Source organism: Amborella trichopoda, chromosome 12, assembly GCF_054954075.1.
Source record: "Amborella trichopoda isolate Santa Cruz 75 chromosome 12, AtrichopodaSantaCruz75HAP2 v2.0, whole genome shotgun sequence".
Taxonomy (NCBI): domain Eukaryota; kingdom Viridiplantae; phylum Streptophyta; class Magnoliopsida; order Amborellales; family Amborellaceae; genus Amborella; species Amborella trichopoda.
The window spans coordinates 14,313,532-14,329,627 of record NC_142347.1 but is presented as its reverse complement, the minus strand read 5'-3'; the positions used below and the strand labels follow the sequence as shown (position 1 = coordinate 14,329,627).

General features: G+C 33.6%; 1 protein-coding gene across 4 annotated transcripts in view; it reads right to left on the bottom strand.

The window, feature by feature from the left end:
• Positions 1-1,550, bottom strand: part of LOC18424632 (alpha-L-fucosidase 2) — a 41,834-nt gene extending 40,284 nt beyond the window's left edge. For 2 of the 4 annotated variants that reach the window (XR_016046029.1, XM_006829216.4), the window contains exons 1-2: positions 992-1,550; positions 121-266 (exon numbers count right to left, since the gene is read on the bottom strand). Coding sequence is in view for 2 of the 4 variants with exons in the window: in XM_006829216.4 (XP_006829279.3) it covers positions 121-266; positions 992-1,244 (399 nt within the window). In the remaining 2 variants the exon portion in view is untranslated. The remainder of the gene's footprint in view (positions 1-120; positions 267-991) is intronic. The other 2 variants (XR_016046030.1, XM_020676662.2) reach the window with 1 other exon arrangement.
• Positions 1,551-16,096: the final 14,546 nt, after the last annotated feature.

The following is a 16,096-nucleotide window of genomic DNA, read 5'->3' as shown; positions in this document are numbered from 1 at the left end:
CAATTATCTGAATGCAAATAGCATGTCAATTTTGCCGGTTACAAAATGTACGATATGAAGGAGATGCATATCACTTTCTTGCCTATAATGACAATACAAAAGAGATTTGTAAGGACATACATCTGATGGATGATCGGTCAATCCCAAGGCTGCCTTGGTTGCTTCAGGATATTGACCCTCGTCAACAAGCTTCCGAACCTGGGAAAGAACATTGGGCGCCTGTGAATCAGTATAATCACTAGGAACCCCAGTCCAAAGAGTATCTTCTGCACCAATCAATAGACAAATGAACTCCATGAGGTTGAGTTTTACATGAGAATGTACAAAACGGTAGGATTGTCAAGCATAGAGCCTATCCAAAGTTTCCTTTTACTAAAGGGAAAATTTAAGTAGCTAGAAAGGTACGAGTCACGAGACTGATTAACAATTGATACAACCAGGCTACTGATGCCGTTCATTGTCAGAAACTAAAAAGAACATTTCCTTGTCTGAAACTAAAAACAATCAGTTTACTGATATGAACACCATAAACTAAACAACCAGTTTACCGATATGAACATCAGAAACTGTAATTTAAGTGGAAGATCCCTAACATCAGTTTCATCTCATTCCATTAAATCCTGTTTCATAAAGACATCATTAGCTTTTCAACCAATTGCAATCACAAAACCAACTAAATTAAACCATAAGATTTGCCAACAACCACCCACCAAATTGGAAACACCTACCATGCAAACTCCAGTTCTATTCATGCAAATTGTAACTAATATAACATATTAATTCACTACAACAGGCACCAGTCACTAAAAATTTCAAAAGATTCACTGTAAAATTGAAAACACAAAAAGCATTGTTCTGCTTCCCAACCAAGCCAAATGCATAGAATAATTCAAAACAAGAAAATGCATCCCATGAAAACAAAAACATTAATCAAAACGGAAGGAAAGAAAAACAAACAAGGCTTGAATGAGCTGAAGAATCGGATAGCCACCATTAAGTTGCAGAGTCTCTGATTCAACACCTCCCCATACCATGGCTCCAAGGCGGCCATTGCCAATAGGCAGAGCATCAGTCCAGTACTTCGCAGGTCCAAGAAACTGAACCTTCAATGGCTCAGGAGGCTCATCGTTCTGTTCCGAACGCCATCGCAGAGGCATCTCCAAAGGTGGAGAAACCATCTCCCATTCTTCCTCCTGACATTGCCCTGTAACATTCTCCTTCTTCTTAGCGTCCTTGGACACCATCACCCCAGAAAACAGTAATCCAACCTTCTCTTTTTAGTTTTGTTGGGTAAGAGAAAGAGAGGGGAAGGAACGAAGAGAGTAATAATAAGACGAAGAAGAGCGAGAGAGGAATCCGACAAGTTGGAGACGAGGTTATTCACATCATTTTCAGCACCTTCTGAGACTTGCAGACCGTGACTATAATGAGTTTCCCGGATTTTACCTCCACGATTTACCTTTGGAAAACGTTTATAAAGAGAGGAGGCTCTAAACATTCAAATTAGAGCCCACCTCAAAAATTTATTGATTTGATGTTCAAATATCTTTAAATTGTTCATTTCGACTTCAAAATGTATGTATGGACACTAGACAAATGGAAGATTTGGAAATAATGTATCTTGTAAAGTATTTTTAATTTTTAAGACTTTCAAGTTTCCATACATATTTACATTATTTTTTAAACTTTAAATTTTATAATTAAAAATTAAAGATGAAATACATTTTAAAAAAAATTATAAAACACCCTCAAATATACTATTTATGTAACTTATCCCCCCACCCCGCCCCAAAACTAATCTTTCCTTTGACTTTTTCCCCACAACTATTTTTTTTAGTAAAACCACCCAATTCAAAACAAAAGAAAAAAAAAAAATTAAACTACCCCTCTCTCTCCTCATAGTTTTTACCATGATTCTCTCCCCATGCACTCCAGCGGTCCATTTAAACACTTCGACAATGAAGACACGTGTTTCGGCATTGCAAGGACTCAATTCGGCAGTATACCTTCTAGAGCCAAAGCGCTTCGACGGTTGAATAGGTTGTTCCGGCAATGAGGACACATGCTCCGGCAGTACAAAGACACACTCCGACAGTACACCTTCTGGTGCCACATTGCTCCGATGGTTGAATAGGTCGCTCCGGCAATAAAGACAAGCGCTCCGGTAGTACAAATACGCTCTTCGACAGTACACCTTCTGCCACATTGCTCATGCGGTTGAATTGGTCGCTCCGGCAATACTCTACTTAGGACCGTCAATTGATTTTTTTTTATTGGGAAGGGTATTTATGTTTAAAAAATAAAACTTTTTTGTAAGGAAAAAAGTGAGAGAAAAAATTAGCTGGGGGTAAGTTGTATAGATAGTATATTTTAGGGGGATTTTTGTAATTTTTCTTATATTTTAAACCTATCACAAAGATTTCGAATATTGATACCTCCCAATACTATTTGAAGGCCGCTTTATTTTGATTGTTTAGAGCCTCGACTCTGTACAAACTGCACCCTTTAAAAATTAGGCGAGGGTCGGTCCTTGGACGGTTTTTTATTTTTCCATAATGTCTTTCGGTTTCATTATACTATTATGAGATATGTTTTTAATTCGTATTTTTAGTTTCCTTTGATAAAAGGGTTGTGTCCGGTCCAATATTCTTATCATTGGACAGGTGTGTGATAAACTAAAACTCTGGCGTTGGTTTTTTCTTTTTTGTAAATTACACTCTCGTGTGGGTTTTTTCCTTTTGTGTAAATTACATTAAGACAAGAAAAAAAAAGGTAAAATGCAAAAAAAAAATAATTTACTGAAAATTACAAGGAATGTCGGTCCTTGTAGAGCTTTTTTTTTTTTTTTCTATAATGCCTTTCAGCATGGGGGATACCATAGTCTGGTTTTAAATTGTTTGTTTTAGTTTTCTTCAATTGTTACGAAAATAAAACAAAAATTCCTTTATATGTTTAAGGGTCATCACTTGGTGTGACAGTAAAAAGCTTGGGTAGCCAACACAAGAGCACAACTTCGAGTTTTGTAAGCCACTTTATGCATGAGCCAAAGGTTAGGACTGTTCCAGCCTACCCCTCTCGAAACCCAGCTTAAGCGGGACTAGCACCAGATTACGGCCTTTTTAGTTTTTTCAATTGTTTGGGTTGTGTTCTATATTTTAGAACTATTAGGGACCAATCCCGAGGTCCCCATCCTCAGCCCACCCAAATTGTGGTGTTACACCACATTACAAACGGTCTGAGATCCCCATCACAAATGGTCTGAGATACCCATCCTAGATTGCCCCGAATATGGTCAAACACCATAGTGTGGGAGGTCCGAGACACTGCTAATTGGATTGACCTCATATTGCTAACTTGACCGGTAGTCAACTATCTTAAAGTGACATATCTTAAGAAATCTCATTAAAAAATAAAAAAAATAAAAAAGGTAAAACCAGTCACTACCCCCAAGCAGAGGGCCATTATGGGGGAAATAAAAAAATCCACATTGATTGACCTCTCTTGTGATTTTTAGGTAAATTGGATCCTTTTGTAATTAACCTTCTTTTTTCGTGTCCATACGTGTCTTACTCTCTTTTCGATTCTTCCTCTCTCTCTCTCACTCTCTCTCCATCAGCCCCTCTCTCTCTCTTTCCATCAGTCCTTTCTACTCTCTCTCTAAGCCCTCGAGGGGCCAAGAGGATTTCCGGCCAAAAAAGTGGCATTCCGGCCAGAAAATAGCATATTCCAAAAAGAGGGAGGCCACTAGATGAGTTATCTTTAAAAAAATTTCAATATTTGTAAAGTTTGAGAAATTTTAAGCATGAAAAATTTTCAAAATTTATAAATATTGAAAAAATTTCAAATCAATTATCTAATTGATCATTTTTCAAATTGATCATCTCGACATCAAAATACATGGACATGAGAAGAAAAAAAAGGATTTCAAGTTTTGGAAATAATGTATCTTGTAACGCATTTTGGAATGTCAATTTTCAAGATTTTTAATTTTTCATAGATATGCTCTACCTATACTATTTTTGAAGCTTTAAATTTTATAATTAAAGATAAAAATATATTGTAAGGCTATCACAAAGATTTTCAATATTTAATCCATATTTCTCGATACTATTTGAAGGTACGGTTCACTTTGATTGTTTAGATCTTCGGCCCTATACAAACTAAACCCCTACTTATTTCTGAAATCTAGTTCCATAGAGTTTCACTAGGCATCATGGATAACCTGTTGAGTATACGAAATTGCTCATGGATCTTGGGTAAATTATTATTTAATAAAAGAGTTGATTATATTAATTATTTCTTATATATTTAAAAACAAGAAAACCTGCCTTTGCTGAATTGGATTGACCCATCATTCCTATGGAAAGGAAAAGTACTTAGTAGACAGGAATAGAGGAGGTTGCTGAACATTTTTAACTGGTTTTAAGAACTGTAGGACTTCTAATTGAAGTTTTATTGGTCTACAAAAGTGGGGTTATTCTTCTATCTAATGCTTATGAAGCCACCCACCTTCTTGAATAGTTCTGGCAAATCTTTTCTCTCTTTTTCTACATTTTTCATTAGCGCTCGTTGGCTCTCTTTATTTCACTGTTCCGAAAGTCGTGCAAAACACTTTAAAACTTGACTGCACATTTGGTAAAGTATGAAACTATTTGCCCGTAGATATTTTCATACGCAAACTACGTTATATACGTTTGGTATGCGACAAATACGAAAAATTATATAAAGTTTTAGAGAAAGAAAGTACTTGAAAATTTTGAAATAGAGAAACTATCTAAAAATTTTAAAAGAAAAAAACTATCACAAATTTAAAATTATTAGAAAGAGTATATTACAGTTCAAAAAATAAATAAAAATAGCCAGAGTATATTTAAATTTTAGAGAGATAAACTATATCAAAGAGAGAGAAAGTCCCTAAATTTTTTTAGAGAGGTAAACTATCTCAAAATTTTAGAGAGATTTTAGAGATAGTATATTAAATTTTAGAAATAAACTATATCAAATTTTAAGAGAGAGAGAAAGTATTAAAAAAATTTAGAGAGAGAAACTATCTCAAATTTTAGAGAAAAATTATCTTAAATTTAAAGTTTTAGAGAGGGCAAGTATATTAAAATTTTAGCTAAAAACTACATCAAATTTTAGAGAGAGAAGTACCTAAATTTTGTTAGAGAGAGACTATCTCAAAGTTTATAGAGAGAGAAACTATTTAAATTTAAAGTTTGAGAGAGAGAATCTTAAATTTTAAAAAGAGAAGCTATAATTTAGAGTAGAAGTATCTAAAAATATTTAGAGAGATAAACTATCTCAAAGTTTTAAAAGAAAAACTATCTCAAATTTGAAGTTATAGAGAGACAACATATTAAAATTTTAGAGAGAGATTAAATCAAATTTTAGAAAGAGAAAGTACTTGAGACAAACTATCTCAAATTTTTTAGAGAAAGAAACTATCTCAAATTTCTAGAAGTGATCCTAAGAATTGGGGTCCGAGATCCCATGGAGATCCCTATCCAGGAGTGCGGAGAGATATGCTGGGGAGTGGTGGCACATAGGGGAATTCACTCCCATGATGGTCAATTTCCCTAACCAAATTTTTTTTTTATTTTTTTGGAAGAGCTCTAACCACAATCTTTTTGCTTTTCTTTGCCAGTAACACATTATTTCATCAATTATGGAAAGCAAAAGGTTTATATATCCACTTGGAAATTTTTTCTAATTTTAGAGTAAAATCGGGAAGTATTAAACGCACACAAGAGATACGGGTTACCTCATTGGGGATATCAATGGGTAAGTTAATCATATAGCAATAGTAAGACTTATTGTTTTGTTGTGTTTCATAACACATAAGGATGTACCATCAAGATATATAACTATCGATCACATACCTCTATATTCCCTTTGTTTGATCCAGTGGTTTAAAAAACGGATTGGTGTGTCGGAACGGATACCCAAAAAATCTATCCGGATCGATGAATCGACGATCCGGATCGAGAATCGGTCGGATAAAATCTTTAAAAAAATCCAAAAAAATTATTAAAATTCAATATAAATGTTGGTTTTTAGGAATCTAATAAGAAATGGGGGTACTCTATTAATAACTTTCATTTTTTGGCATCAACATGAGAATATTGAGATGTTATTTCTCTGTATGAAGATTCTCATCAAATATTTATTAAAACATAACTAAATACAATATTATACATTGAATTTAGAATTATTGGTTTGTAGTTTATTATTTTATCATCATTTTACTATACAAATAAGAATAAATTTGAAATTTATCTTATAATATCATCTAATTTAAAAATCTGATTTATAACTATCACAAAAAATAATACATTGCATAATTTATAATGTAAAGAAATTAATAAATAAAATATAAGATTTGATTATCATTGTAATAAGTATAATTGTTAATTATAATAAACATGATTAAAAAACAAGGGTATAACCCTCACAAATAAATAAATCTAATGTATAATAATTAGTGTTGATAGAAATATAGAATTTAGTAACATAAATTTGCAATTATATTTTAATAGAATTAGAAAATAAAATAAAAATTTCATATTGCAATGTGAGATAATTGATAAAGCAACTTGAAATAAATTCTAAAGTGGTATGAACTGGTGTTATTTTTCTCTCTTAAAATATTCCATAAACTAGTGTTTTTTAAAATGTTCAAAAAGCCAATATTAGTATTACTTTTTGTTTTTTTTAATATCCTATGACCTAGTACAATAATTTCATATAATTATGTTACTTTTTTCAAATTATTATATGGAATTTTATTTTTATAATTATATGTAATTAAATATTAATTATATGTACTTTATGTTTGTATATTATAAAAATAAATAAATGTAATTATTCATAATAAGGATTAAATATTAAAATAAATAAATATAATTAATCTTAAAAAGAATTATAGTCTATTTTATTTTATAGATGTCCTTGTATATGAGAGAAGATATATTTATAGTACCCACCCATCCCTACCTAATACAAACATCATAAATAATTTGAAACAATTTATCGCCATCGTTTAGGACGCGTTAATTTGGAACAATTTATCGCCACCATAAATAATTTGGCTGCGTGGTTGATCTTTTGGGGAGGGCTGGGTTAGTGAGAGAAGCCCATGAATTCATGAGAGAGATGCCTATTGAGCCTAATGAGGACTTTGTTGGGTGCCTGTGCCATTAATGGACATGTAGAGCTTGGTGAGTTGGCTCGAGCCCAATTGGGTTGGCTCGAACCGAGACATAGCGGTGATTATGTTCTTCTATCTAACTTATACCCATCAGATGGAAGGTGGTTGGATGCGCAAAGAGAGAGATCGATGATGGTGAGGGAGAGTGAAGACAACGCCGAGTTGCACGGATGCACAACATTAGACCAAGAGATTGTTCCACATCGAACACAATGGGACAAAAAATGTTTAATATAATGTGTTGTATGTAAAATCATCTATGTTCCTACGTTTGCAGAGGGTCACATATTTACAAGAATTGAATAAAAATTTGGCGGGGTGCACTGGAGCCACGATTTGGTGTCGTGAGCGCGGGGTGGTTTAGATGTTTTTTAATAATAAAATAGTACGGCTGGACGAATTTTTCAAACACTAGTTCCAAGTTGTACTCTCTTTTTCTGTGAATGAATTTTCTACCATTTCACTCATTACCATCTAGGGTTCTATTTTTTCAATCTCTCTTTTTCTATAAATAAATTTTATTTTCTCAATCTTTCTCTTTTTCTGTGAATGAATTTTCTAGCATTTCACTCCTTACCATCGAGGGTTCTATCTCTCTTTTTATGTGAATGAATTTTCTAGCATTTCACTTTTTACCATCGAGGGTTCTATTTCTCAATCTTTTTTACTTGTTCCGATGGAACTTGGGTCGAAAAGATTGAAAAAACAAAACAATCATTCACAACCAACTAATGAAGGATTTCTCGAAAAGTAAAGGATTAGTACTAAACAATCAAATTAAGGCGCACCTCAAAAATTCACTAGAAGAGGTCGTTTCGATGCTGAAAGCCCTTAATTCGATCATCTCGACTTCAAGATGTAATAAAAGAATAGATTTTAATTCTTGAAAATAGTTCATCTCGTAATATATTATCTAGACCGTCAAGATTTTCAAGTGTTCATAGATATGCTCAATTGTCACTATTTTTCAATATTTAGATTTTATTATTATAGATAAAAATAAATTTTCAAACCATCATAAAGATTTTTTATATTGAAACAACATAAAGGCATCCCTTACTCTGAATGTTTGGGACCTTAGCCTTGTAACCATACCCCAATGGAAAAGATAAAACATGTCAGATTAGGTTTTCCCAACCACATTGTGGAGGATATGGAAAGAAAAAAATGCCAAAGCTTCTCATAACGAGACTAATGACATTTGTAGGTACAACCTTACATGGCCCATCTCATATCCAAATTGACCTTAAATGATAGCAAAGAGATTGGAATGCAATTGAAAGAGGCTGTAGATTGGAAATTTGCATATTGTTACTTATAACACATATTGTAGATACTGATATTTAACAAGTATCCTGTACTAATACTACACCTAGGGGTGACATCAGGTAGGGTTCGGCCAGTCTAGCCCAAGCCTGAAAAAAGCCCGATTCAGGGCAAGGCCTAGCCCAGAAATCGATAATACGTGCCCGACCCGACCCATAAAATTCCCTCTTTAGGCCTAACCCTTTTTTCTCTTTTTTTTTAGAGCACTCCTTGAATTTATAAGACCACCTATGAACCCAAAATTATAGCAATGTACCGACATCAACAAAAAAAAAATGTATGTCTCAAAGAAACTTATGATTACATCCATACATCTCAACACACCAATAAAAAAAAAAACACTCAAAAGGGAAATTTTTTTTTCATATTTTACACACCCACTTTCTCCTATATTGCATTTGTTATTTTAACCTTGGGTAGACCTGGCCGACCTGAAAATACTCTCTTAAACCCAGCTTGAATTATCTGTCATTCAAATTAAACCCAAAACTATCTAATTTGGTGGCTTTAAAAGATCCGAGTGTCAAAAAAAAAAAAAAAAAAACACTTAAGTCACAAAAAACTTCCAATCACATCAATGCCTTTGACATGTTTTCAAGGCCAAAAGTCTGGATATAACATTTTCAAGCTTTGGTTGAACACAAGCTAATTCATAACAAACTTATATATGAGCTACCAAGCAATAGACTAGAACTATACATTTAAGCTACCACAAGAGAGAGAGACTCATAAATAATTGTTCAGATAGATCAAGCTACACCACTAGACACTGATTTTCTCTAACTATTATGAGTGAGAGTCATTATGTACATAATAAGAGGAAGATAAAAGTTGCGGTTTTGATATTCAAGAGAAGCATCATCCATCTTCATATTTCAAGCACCATAGGACAAAACTAAGAGAGAGGAAAAGATAAAAAAAAATCTGACAAAATAAAAAATGATTCCAAAAAAAATTAGTGAAACTTAAAGGAACAGATAACAAAGAACAAAAGCGACGATGCTCAAAATCCTTTGTTTCCACAAATTCCAATAATACACTAACAATATCACAAGTTTCTCTTTTGGCCCACAAGAGTCAAGAAAAAAAGAAAAAAAAGAAGAAGAAAGTAGCCACAAAATAAGGATTGATACACAATTAGATGAAATCCATCAAAGATAAACATTTAAGAGTGCAAATTTGACAGTTTCTTCAATATCAATTGGTGCCCTTCTCCCTGGGCCATGAAGAACTCTCCCTTGATATTTACTGTTTTCATTTCTTTCATTTAGAATTCTTTGTTTTTTCATAGGTACGTGCTCGGATGGAAGGATGGTCCTCTTCTTTGAAACCTTTGATCTCAACTGTGATTCAAAAACCAACTTTAGAGGCAGATTTTTTGGTTGCCCTCAACTTAAAATGTAGACTCTCTCCTGCAAAGTAAAGGCAACACTGCACCCAACCTATAATAGAGAGTCTTCAATGTTTTGTTACATTTCCCCAAAAACATATGCTTCAGAAATTTCTAATATTTCAGCATTGAAAAAGGTCACAAATTTCTCCAAATAGACAACATATATAACATATTATTTTAGAATCTAACAAAATGCAACCCATATCATGGAGAAGCCATCATGTAACAATCTCTTTTATCTAAGCAGCAAACCATGCATTACTTGCAAATTTACAATATACAACATATAAATCACTAGAGATGACCACAAACAACCACTAGGTTTCCCAAAATATTCATCATATAAACTATTTTTCGTGGAACAATATAAGAAGCAAGAATCTCATAATTACTGTGTTTTCTATGATTTTATTTGAGTTGGATTGTATAAATAGAAGTCCAGCAATAAAACAATAGAAAATCCTAATCCTTGATTTCTTTTTGGTATCTTCCTCCTTTAATTGCTGAAATTTGGGGGTTACAAAACTGCTTATTTGAACCCACTGTTGGGCATTTGCCTAATTCTATTTTCCGGACAAATTTTATCATGTTTCAGATATATAAAACCCACACTATTCTGGTTCAGGAATGAAAGATTCATGATAATCTAAAATAATCATCATAACACACAAGTAATACCATGATTACGGTTATGTTACCTATAAGGTAGACTTGCAAGATGTCTAGATGGTAGTGTGGCAATGTTCTCATATTAAGGATGAAGTTTTTGTGACCATAAATTATATCAATTGTAGCTTACCCTGTCCACCAAATAATGTGTGTTTATATAAACCATCAAGACTACATGCAAATAAAATAATAACGAATCCTTGTAAATTTATTATCATGGAGGGTGAGAATAATTTACAAGTAGGAAATAGAGGTTAACAAGTTTAAGAAAGAAAGGCATACTCTTGATGCCAATGCAAAGGCATACTCTGCAACAACCATTTCTCTAACCAAAGTATGGGCATCCACAAAGACAGATTCTCCTCTTTCAAGATAACATATAGCTTGGTTTCACATTGTGAGAAAAAGAGAATCTATGCATTGACTCCACAAGGATAATGCCTATGTGGGGCTTTCTCATGGTATAAACACAATATAAAAGAAATTTCAAGTCCAAGTAGATAATTTAATGTGCTCTAGTGCCCTATTCTGTTTGCTTATCTAACCAGCATTCAGATGCGAATTGAATTCCTATTTGCGACAATCTGTTTGCTGATATTTACAATAAAGAAATAAGGCGAGACCAACAAAACATTAAAAAGTTATAGATTCCAACAAGTACGGCCATTGTTAAAAGGAAGATTCATTTTCTGGCCTGCTGTGGTTTAAAAAACAAGGGCACTTCAGGTTACCTAGTTTAGAAGCTTGACGATGCCTGGTTTAGGTTGGATTATAACAGTTTGAGCAACTATAACTAGGAAAAGAAGAAGTACATTTTGAAAAATGATGCGTGGTTTACGTTGGATTAATAACAGTTTGAGCAACTATAACTAGGAAAAGGAAGAAGTACATTTTGAAAAACTATAATCAACAAGAAGGTGGTGGCGCATGGAATGTGTGAACTTGGGTGATGGTGCAAACAACAGCAAGAACAACGACCATGATGAGAATCAATAACAAGATGGGTCTATTAAAAAATCGTAAGAAATACAATTATATAAACATGTAATTAGCAAATACAAAGCCATGCTAAAAGTAGTAGTATCTCAATAGTCCTTATTTCAGAATAGGACATTCAATCATCATAATTCTTCGTTCTCATCGTTATGAGGAACGACATGTCACACGTCCACAGTTTTCTTCAAAGTTGTCATAATCAAATCTTGCATATAAAAAAAAAAAAAAAATCATTAAACAAATCAAAAGAATGAGAAGATTAAAAAATTACATGAATAAAAATAAAGTAAGAATTGTACCAAAATAGTCACACCAAAAGAAATCATCCATGTATCTCCTAGTCAATGCAAGATGAAGAGCTTTCGGCAGCTACACCAATATCAATTAACAGTTACCATAACTAAAATGCATAATAAATACATAAAAAAGACCAGTACTTAAGACTTAAAGCATTTATTTACCTTCATGGTACTAACCTCGTAGCCAGTCATGCACACTAATCAAAGCCTCCACAGTAGTTGGATGCAAAGAACTACGATATTGAGTGATTACTTAGCACATGTGCTAAAGGCCGACTCTGAAGGGACTGTGGACAACATAATAGCAAAAATATCTCAAGCTAAGTTAGACAAAATATGATATATTGATGCAATATGTTTCCACCAACCTGAGATGTCGAGGAACCAAATCATCGTCCTAATAATGATCCAAATCGGATCTTTTAGGACAAGAAACCGAAGTTTGGTTCAAGAATTAGTTAAAGTCTAAATGGAACCCTTTTTACCTCTATCAACCAAAGAGCTTGAAGTCCCAATGTTATCTGATTCTTTTTCTATGTTAGAACTAGTTGACTGTGCTCACATACTCCTCATATAAACTACAAAGTCTATTGACATAGTTGAAAATTCACCAGCCACCAATATCTGACAAATACAACTGTATTTTAGAGAGAGAAATAAAAAATTGAGTAAAAATCTACAAGAAAAAATCACAGATGTAGGAGTCCGAGTCCTCCACCACGCACCACCAAAGCATAGAAAAGAAAAACCCATAAAAATGGCTCTCTCACTCTCTCTCTACAAAAACTTTCTTTTCATTCAACAAAAATTCCCACATTTTACAAAAGACTATCCTTTTATATCAATACTATTCCTTTGTCTCTTTGGATAACCATGTTACCAAAGGATCATGACATTCCTAATAAAAACAACCTACCAACCTATCAAACTAAGACCACCCCCAAAAAAAGGGAAAATTGAAAGGCTAAATTTTTTAACATAATACCTTGAGTTCTACATAGTATCTTTATTTTTGCTGCTAAGAGAAATAGAAACTATCCAAGATCTTAAACAAACTTCCACAACAATTTTTGGTACAAAATAAGCTTCTGATAATTCATAGAAAATAGGAAATAATGCTGAAAATTAATTAAAACTCTTGGGAAGACTTACTGGAAGATGTCTGGAGTTACCATGCTAAGTCTTGGTACACCCTACACCCGATTCCCTAATCGCTAGCACACTTTTACTCTTTTAGGTGTTGCTGAAAATTCTGAGATAGAGAAGCTTTGTAGGCAATATTTCTTTTTCTAGGGAGAGCTAAAAATAAACAAGGGTTTATAGAAACCCTATAAGAAGAAAATAGGGTTAGACTTCCGAATTTAACTTTCTTTACGCAGGGCTTCTCTATTCTGTTTTCAAAATATAGCAAAACTTTACTCTATAGTTTTACATAGTACCACCTTCGCCCTTTTATTTAATGGAAGCTACTCAAAAAAACAAGGGAGAGAAGGAGAGAGAGTAGCATTACCCTCTCTAAGGCAAAAAGAGGGGTCACGTGGTTTTAAATTTTAAGACAGAGAGACAGAGGGAGAAAGAGAGAGAAATATGACATGTGTAGAGAGAAGACTTGAGGCATGAGAGAGAGAGAGAGAGAGAGAGAGAGAGAGAGAGAGAGAAAGAGACAGAGAGAGATCTTGTTATGGGAGAGAGTAAGATCTTGCAATAAGAGGGGGTTCAAATAGGTTTAAAAAGAAATAAGATCTATCTCCTATTTTGAATAGAATTCCAATCTAAGTATGTCTTATCCAATTTCCCGCTAGGCCTTCAAGATAATTAGTAAATATGTGAGGTGAGAAAGATTTAACCAGAGCTTTCCATCCCAAGAATCTGTCATCATGATTTTGGGTGGAATAATAAAACTTTATCCTCTTAGATTTTGACCCAGGTCCAACTCCTATTTAAATTTGAAATACAATAAAATTAAACATTATCTACATCTCCCATAATAATTTGAAATAGACATTTGCATTAATTCTTTACAACAAGATATCAAAGAAAGCTCCTAATAAAATTCAACATTTACTAAATCATTATCATCATCATCTAAGCCTGATTGCAACTATTTGAGGTTGGCTACATAAATCTTGTTCTGCCATCCTCCTCATAGGTTAGAATTCATGATAAGATTCGACAAATGTTTACTCTGGCTTCTCTACTGAACACAACCCTCCTCCTTTACCTGGGATTGGGATTGATATGACCGGCTTGGGGCTAGCCACATGGAATTATATAATATTTGTTGCATATATATATATATATACACATTTTAACATCATGTCAAACTTTTATTGGATGGTTCAGCATTTAGTAATGATTTTCAAAAAATAGGATTTTTCTGGAAACCTGAAATCCAAGCAAAGTTTTAGTCTAGATCTACTTGACAGTCAGTTTAGATCCATTACATTGGATCTATATATTGTAGAGAGATTGATTATGATTCATTTGAACCAAATTTGATTAAAGTTGATTTAAATTTGTAAAAGAGATCAATCTTTTTGGAGGATGTTTTAAACCCTAGGTTTTACAATAAATTCTAGCACAAAAGGATTGAAATAAAAAAGTATATAGATTGATAAATATGCATACCTAATGTAGAAGAAATCGAAACCGTTTTAGATCCAAACCTCCACTGAGATTTGAAGAAATTTTAAGAACAAAGATGCAATACAACTCGAAAATTTCCGTGCTAGATCCATGTAAATGTGTTCCTTTTTTCAAACAAATCAACATTTTGATATTGTAGAAGACACTTCAATGATCATTAGAACCAAATTTAAAGGAAATTGATAGAAAGCTCGAGGAGAAATTTGAGGTTTGGTGGACTCCTCATGTGTGTGTCTATATATATATATATATATATATATATATATATATATATATGGGAAAGGATTTGGTACACCGGCTCGCATATGGGGCTTCGTACGCCAACGGTGGTGATTGTTTTTCTCGATCATGTTGATTTTAAATCTCCAGAGCCCTACAGTATTGAAAAGAAACCAACTGACAGCATTGTCCCGTCTCTCCCTCTCGTGCGATGGAAAATCTCTCTCCCAACTCCCGCCCACCTCTCTCTCTCTCTCTCCATATCCCACCCTCCTCTCTCTATCTTAAGCTCTGTAACTCATCTCTCTCTGGCTGGCCCCTCTCTCTCAAACCCTCAATGAACCTCTCTCTTAAATCCTTGTTGGCTAGCTGCCCTTTTCTCTCTCAATCTCTCTAAAACTCGCCCCTCTCTTTCAATCTCTCTCCCGCCTACCCCTCTCAGCCCCTCTCTATACATCTCTCGTTGCCCATCCATCTCGTTTTGGGATTTTGGTTGTTTTGGGTTTTGGGGGTTTGATACAGTTACAAAACCAATTGAAGCTATGATAGCAGCTATGGCTAACGCAGAGGTCGATGATGATGTCTTGGGTTTTGATCCAACAGCTCAGAAGCTCGAAACTGAAATGGCAAGAATTTTGGGTAAAGAAGCAGCCCTTTTTGTGCCTTTTGGTACAATGAGTAATATCTCGTTGTCCATCTCTCTCAATCTCCCTCTATGCCCCCCCTCTCTCTAGAAATACAACTTAAAATACAAATTTCAGAAATTTTCTATGCTCCATTGCTGCTGCAAAGGTGATTGGGATAATCTTAAGTGGATTTGAGGTTCAGGTACACTATTTTTTATTCTTTATCCATTACTATTTTATTTTGATTTCTAAAGTCGATTTCTTTATTTTTTTAAGGATATTTTTTAATCTTTTAATCCTTTTTTTTTTCTAGAATATTGTGTTAGTGCTTTATTTTGATTTTTACATGTGATGAATTTCTTGTTTTGGGTTTTGGGGTTGTGGTTGTTTGGGTTTTGGGGTTTTGGTTGTTTTGGACTTTGGGGTCGCTGTGCATAAGCTTTGCTCTGAGATTCGCTCTCAACATGATAAAACAAGTTTTTTTTTTGTTTTGGGCCCCCTCTATCTCAATCTCCCTCTTGCCCCCCTCTCTCTTTAAAAATACAACCTAAAACATAGAAAATTTCTGAAATTTCATAAAATTTATGTACTTACATAAAAAATTTCTATATAGGAAAATTGTGTTACTACTCTTTGATTCAGAGCTCTTAAATTTTTTCTTTTTTTTGATAATTGGTATGGGTCTCATTTTCTTAGCATGTACTTAAATTTA